General features: G+C 35.6%; 1 protein-coding gene across 1 annotated transcript; it reads right to left on the reverse strand.

The window, feature by feature from the left end:
- Positions 1-2,634: 2,634 nt before the first annotated feature.
- Positions 2,635-3,566, reverse strand: LOC108043877 (spaetzle-processing enzyme-like). The gene is made up of 2 exons (XM_017122693.2): positions 3,265-3,566; positions 2,635-3,147 (listed from the first exon to the last, which is right to left on the reverse strand). The coding sequence occupies exons 1-2, from the start codon at positions 3,564-3,566 to the stop codon at positions 2,751-2,753; spliced, it is 699 nt and encodes a 232-aa protein (XP_016978182.1). The 3' UTR covers positions 2,635-2,750.
- Between the last annotated feature and the right edge of the window lie 3,658 nt (positions 3,567-7,224).

Below are 7,224 nucleotides of genomic sequence, written 5' to 3' on the forward strand. Positions count from 1 at the left end.
CACAGGTGCATGATCCGCTCCGGCCAAGCGGGATCCTTAAAAACTTGGACGGCGTAAATCGTTTAAAGGATCACGGCAGGTGTTTCTACCTGATGGTAGACGTCATACACCTGACTGGGGTGGGTTCCCCTTTTTATACCCTTGCAGAGGGTATTATAATTTTGGTCAAAAGTGTGCAACGCAGTGAAGGAGACATCTCCGACCATATAAAGTATATATATTCTTGATCAGGATCACCTCCTGAGTTGATATAGCCATGTCCGTCTGTCCGTCTGTCCGTCTGTCCGTCTGTCTGTCCGTCTGTCCGTCTGTCTGTTTCTACGCAAACTAGTCTCTCAGTTTTAAAGCTATCGAATTGAAACTTTGCACACACCCTTCTTTCCTTTGCACGCAGTATATAAGTCGGAACGGCCGGGATCGGCCGACTATATCCTATAGCTGCCATATAACTGATTAATCGGAAATGCCATTACTTTGGTGTTTGTAAAGTTAGGAAGCTGGGATTTACTATGGGTTTTATTTTTGGCCAATCAATCCGACCTACCAAATTTCATAAGGATCGGCCGACTATATCCTATAGCTGCCATATAACTGATTGATCGGAAATGCCATAACTTTTGTGTTTGTAAAGTTAGGAAGCTGGGATTTCCTATGGGTTTTATATTTGGCCAATCAATCCAACCTACCAAATTTCATAAGGATCGGCCGACTATATTCTATAGCTGCCATATAACTGATTGATCGGAAATGCCATAACTTTGGTGTTTGTAAAGTTAGGAAGCTGGGATTTCCTATGGGTTTTATATTTGGCCAATCAATCCGACCTACCAAATTTCATAAGGATCGGCCGACTATATTCTATAGCTGCCATATAACTGATTGATCGGAAATGCCATAACTTTTGTGTTTTTAAAGTTAGAAAGTTGGGATTTTTTATGAGTATTAAGAATGCATCATATGAATAATTTTGGAGAATATAATTTACAGAGTATTCTGCAAGGGTATATCAACTTCGGCTCCGCCCGAAGTTAGCTTTCCTTTCTTGTTTAAATGTATTTTGTGTCCAATCCTAGTCAAGACGCCACCCAAAAATAACGACTCTTAGATGACGCTTTACGAGCTAAGCCGCGCATACTGAGATATAGATGTCGCTTTGGCCATTTGGCGGGTCGCATATATTTACTACCAAAATTATTTATCATAAATGAAATAATTTTTATTAAGTTAATCTCTTCAAAAATAGAATTTTATTTTCGACCAATTTAAAGTGTTCAAGCCAGACATTAATAATATACAGCCTTATATTCTAAAATTACTTTGGTCAAATCAACAAAATTTCAGATCTAGTTTAAATGCTCAAATATTTCTAAGAGAGACTTTCTCTTCCTCTCTCTCCCTCTCTCCCATCAAGACAGTTTCTATTTTTAAATCACAGAGGCTAACGAAATTCCGTTACCCTATCTGTGCGTATACAGGTCCGGTTTTTAGGTATATAAAAAAGGACAGGACAGGTATTTTTTGTTGGACAAAATTTGGGATACACAACAAATAAACTGTACACCCTGGCGACACCCATTGCTTGCGCAAATCCCTTTTTAAAAACCATAAAAATAGGTCGAATGCATTAGTTGTAGCTACTTATATTATATATCCTGAGTTTATATAAGCATGTCCGTCTGTCCGTCTGTCTGTCCGTTTGTCTGTTTCTACGCGAATTAGTCCCTCAGTTTTAAAGCTTTCTGTCTATTCTATTGCAGGTAGTATATAAGGAACGAGCATGCAGCGCAAAATCGACATAGCTTCATTGTTTTTAGTAATATAGGCATACAAATCGAAATGTAGTCGATTTGCAATAACTGCAAGGGTATATAAACTTCTGCTTGCCTAAGTTTGCTTCCTTTCTTGTTTTTACTAATATTTGCATAGAAATAAAAATAGTTGTTTTTTAATAACTGCAAGATTTGCCGAAATTTACTTCCTTTCTTGTTGGCAATAAAAATGGTGTAATCTAAATAGACGAATAAAAAAAAGTCAAAATGTAAACAGTTTTGTTCCACCATTCTTAAAATAGTATGTTTGGTATGCCAAGGTTTATCAAATTTATGTATATAAAGATTGCTTTAGCGTTTTCGAAATTATAAACGTTGTATTGATTTTGCCCTAAATTTGTTTTTATTTTATTTTCGAGTTTACCATTTGACGCTAAATAGATTCAAAAAAACCTATTTTACAACAGATTTATATAAAGATACACGAATATTTTTGAATGTTCGATTGGAAGAAAAGTGCACTTTATTTATATTCTTAGATCATTACTTTTAATCGGTTTAATCGGTTTCATCGGTTGATTTATTCGCTTTTGTTAGTATTGTGCCCAGTAAGTTATTAGTGGAATTTACAAAACTGGAACCACAATCTGGCTTCAAAAACTTTGACTTGTAAATACATCAAGATAGAGAGCAACGAGTTAATGAAATTCGACTATAATTCACGAAACCATCAAGCAATAATAAAATATAATAAATAAAATGTTGTATCAGTATTTCAGTGCCACTTTAGAGTTAATGAAAATTTATCCACTCTAGCAGCAGGAATTCTCTTAGGTAAAGTTATTAAAATCGCTTTCGTCTACTTTTGTTTTGGAAAAAGTTTAAGCTGGGCACGAATTAGTAGTACGGGAGAATGGGGAATCGGAGGAACAGGTGTAGGCGATGATACATATAAAAGCGTTTGAAATAATCAGCCAGGTTTTAAGGTTCCAAATGTATCTTAATCCAATAGTAAAAGAATTTCGTTTTGGTGTAAACACCTGCCAAGCCATTCTTTCCATATGAGGTAATGCCATATAAATACACGAATTCTTCGTAGCTTTTTCCCATGATGCCCATCAGCGGACCGCCGGAGTCGCCTTTACAGGTGTCATTGACACCCTCACCACCGGCACATATTTGTGACTCCTGCGAAAAGTCATATTCCCTAGAGCATCGAACTTCATTCACTTCCTTTATGCTGGACTTCATCAAGACAGCACTGGGTATATTCTTTTCAGTACGGCCCCAACCAGCTATTTCCAATATATCGCTTATGTAGGGTTTCGATAAGATATGCTTACCGAGTACACAAATGGGAGATATTGCTTTGGTGTAGCTGAGAAATAAAAATTGGATTTGATTAAATAAAACAAGCAATTAAATAATGGCAAGCTAGAGTACTATACTCTATGTTTTTGTTTAAGTCAATCATTAGTTATGATCCATTTCTCACCGCACTGGCAGTTGGAGTCTCAGCAGGGCGATGTCGTTCTCAAAAGGTCGAGTGCTGTCAAAATCTTCATGTTCGATTATATGCTCCAAGTGTCTTATATGTCTATGTCTATAGTCAGGATTGGAGAATCGCTTATGCTCGCCAAGGCGAACGGCCCAGACCTCGTTGTGCTTTGGCAAATACATCCTGTTCACACAGTGTGCTGCGGTCAGGATGTAGCGGTTGTTGATCAGGGACCCCGCGCAAAGGGTGTCCGGTTCCGGTTTTAAAGTTCTTGTATTCCGGTATAGAATCAGGGCCATCCAGGGGATCTCTTTCGGCTGAGCCTCTTTGCCACCTTTAATTCGATGAGTTGAACCCCATTTTCCACAGATCGTCTCATTTGGCAGGACGTAACCTGGTTTCGGGCAGCAGATATATTTGTGGTGTCCATGGAAACCGCACTGTCTGTGTTTGATTGCTTTCCAGTCTGTTTGCTCATTATACAAGTGAGGGCACTTATGTAGCTTCACGCACTTTTCATTGAGTTTGCAATCTAAAAACACTTTAAGAGAATTTAATTAGTTACAAAAAAGGAAGATCTTAAATTCAAGATTGGTTTCATAAATTCCAAAATCGGGAAAAATTCAAAGCGCACATTGGTCGTTGGTTAAGCGAAAAACAAGCCAAAAAAATTTGTTAGGGTCCTCGATAACGTTGACTTCGCAGGTTTTTGCTTTACGTTCAAAATTTGGAGCTAAATTCGGAAAGCTGACGGCACTTGGATTTTAGAGACATTTATGTTATTTTTCAGAAAAATGAGCAACCAAATTATACAATTATGAATTTCCACTCTTCAAAAATTTTTTTTAAAACGTTTAACAGGATATAATGTTTTCAATCGTTGCCATTTGTTACTTACCCGAATAGCAACCTATTGAGAAAAAAATAAGCAGTAAAATCGAAATGTACAACTTCATTGCGAAAATCATTTCGGCTGTTAAAGTGATCTTTTTTTTTTGGATATTGAAGATCTAATTTTTCTTAACTTATTGAACAGTCTTGGGTTTTTTTCCCGGCAGATAGCAGCAGGTGCTTACTAAGTCGCGCACAAAAATAAAATGATGTGATATTGCTTAGGTTTGCACAGTTAAATATGAGCCACATCTATGGCATATTGAAAACCCGTTCCGGTTTAGCAACTTCACAAGCGATATTGATTTTTTTCATAAAAAATAAGAAAAAAGCAAACTTTGGACGTCAAAAATTTATATTTTCTTGCATTTAGACTTCCGAATAAAAGTAGGTGAATGTATGGTAAGGATTAAGGACTAATTTTTATATCCTTGCAGAGGGTATTATAATTTCAGTCAAAACCTTTCAACGCAGTACAGGAGACATTTCCCTATTCTTGATCAGCATCACCGTCCGTTTCTACGCAAACTAGTCCTATTGCTGGTAGTATTTAAGTCAGAACAAGCCGGTTTTAATTACATTAAAATCAGACATCTACATATATCATATAGCTGCCATAAAAACAATAAAAAAACTTAAAATAATTAAAATGAAAAAATTTCATTTTCCCGTTTTTCTATTTATCAAAATATTATTATATTATTTACTATATCGGAATTACGCTTTTATCATAGAGACGATGGCGAAATGCAGCGCAAAATCGACATAGCTTCATTGTTTTTAGTAATATAGGCATAGCAATCGAAATGTTATCGTTTTGTAATAACTGCAAGGGTATATACTTTCTTTCTCAAAATACTTTATGTTTCTTTTGCAATTTGTCCACCTGCGCGACCATCGGTAGCAAAAGTTGTGACTTCAATAACTATTAATCGGTCTTAGAGATAGAACTAGTTATCGACATTATAAATCTAATTTATATTTGTTCTTAGAAGAAAATTTATATATGTTTAAAAAATCTATTTTTAAGAATTTTATTTTAACTATAAATCTATAACCTCGCTTAATGTCATTTAAATCTATATCGTCACTTCGGTGTTTAACTTTGGTTCCATATGCTAATTTCTATAAAAAAAACTCGAGACACGCGTTCATAGTATTCTAATGAGTTTGTCGGTAAACTTTTGGATCGAGCCAGCGTCACATTCCAGTTATGGTGACTAAAGCGGAGTCCCCTGAAATATCTCCCACCAAAATTCTATATCATTTTAAGATAAATTAGATTAAAAGAGATGACAGGGACTCCCCCCAAAAACCCAAAAAAGACTTTTAAGTCATTAAATTTAAAAAAATTTAACATTTTTTTCAATAATTCGATAGTTTTGATATTTAAAAATATCTCCCTAAAGGATTTTTCAAAAATTATTTTCAAAGTTATAGCCGTTTTAAAGACGTGGCAACTAGACCGGTTGAGCGAACGACTGGAACAATAGGTGGCTGGAGGCCCGAGCTACCTGAGTATGAATAACTTTCTTTCCTTCTTTCTATAACAATACCCTTATTTCCAATATGGAGCTGGGATAGCTGATTAAGATAATGAAAGTTATACGTAATATTCTATCAGTTACGCTGCCCGAAACTTAGCGTAAAACTTTAAACGTGAAACTACTTTTTTTGATGCAGTAGCCACAATATCTCAAGTTCTAATCAGTCGATTTACTTGAAATTTGGCATGAATATTCTTCGATAAAAATAAAAATTAAAAATGTATAATATTTTTAAAAAATTCGACAAAATTAAACATTTGTGAAAAAATCGAGCCTCTAGACTAGAAGACCCCCATAAGAACCTCTAGTTAGGGATGTTTTTTTCATAGCTTTATATGGGTATTTTTGATTGCCATATCTGTGGTTATGTTACGTGGCTCAACAAGTGTCTTATTAGATGGGGGAAATTCAAATAAAACAAGAAAGGAAAGCTAACTTCGGGCGGAGCCGAAGTTGATATACCCTTGCAGAATACTCTGTAAATTATATTCTCCAAAATTATTCATATGATGCATTCTTAATACTCATAAAAAATCCGAACTTCCTAACTTTAACAACAACAAAGTTATGGCATTTCCAATCGTTCAGTTATATGGCAGCTATAGGATATAGTCGGCCGATCCTTATGAAATTTGGTAGGTCGGATTGATTGGCCAAAATAAAATCCATAGAAAATCCCAACTTCCTAACTTTACAAACACCAAAGTTATGGCATTTCCGATCAATCAGTTATATGGCAGCTATAGGATATAGTCGGCCGATCCTTATGAAATTTGGTAGGTCGGATTGATTGGCCAAAAATAAAATCCATAGAAAATCCCAATTTTCTAACTTTACAAAACACCAAAGTTATGGCATTTCCGATCAATCAGTTATATGGCAGCTATAGGATATAGTCGGCCGATCCTTATGAAATTTGGTAGGTCGGATTGATTGGCCAAATATAAAACCCATAGAAAATCCCAACTTTCTAACTTTACAAACACCAAAGTTATGGCATTTCCGATCAATCAGTTATATGGCAGCTATAGGATATAGTCGGCCGATCCCGGCCGTTCCGACTTATATACTGCGTGCAAAGGAAAGAAGGGTGTGTGCAAAGTTTCAATCCGATAGCTTTAAAACTGAGAGACTAGTTTGCGTAGAAACAGACAGACGGACAGACGGACAGACGGACAGACGGACAGACGGACATGGCTATATCAACTCAGGAGGTGATCCTGATCAAGAATATATATACTTTATAGGGTCGGAGATGTCTCCTTCACTGCGTTGCACACTTTTGACCAAAATTATAATACCCTCTGCAAGGGTATAACAATACAAAATTGTAATGTGCGATAATATTAATAAAGTAACAAAAAAAAAGTTGGTAAAAGTGGGCTTAAAAATATCAAAAATAATAAACAAATGTTGCTTCAATACGCTGAATTTATTGATAAACATCATAAAGATATAAATTTTTAACGGCATAAACTTAGTTTCACCAGATATTCATTATTAATCTTCTCCTCTCCTC

The sequence above is a fragment of the Drosophila rhopaloa genome, unplaced genomic scaffold (genome assembly GCF_018152115.1).
Source record: "Drosophila rhopaloa isolate 14029-0021.01 unplaced genomic scaffold, ASM1815211v1 contig_75, whole genome shotgun sequence".
Taxonomy (NCBI): Eukaryota; Metazoa; Arthropoda; class Insecta; order Diptera; family Drosophilidae; genus Drosophila; species Drosophila rhopaloa.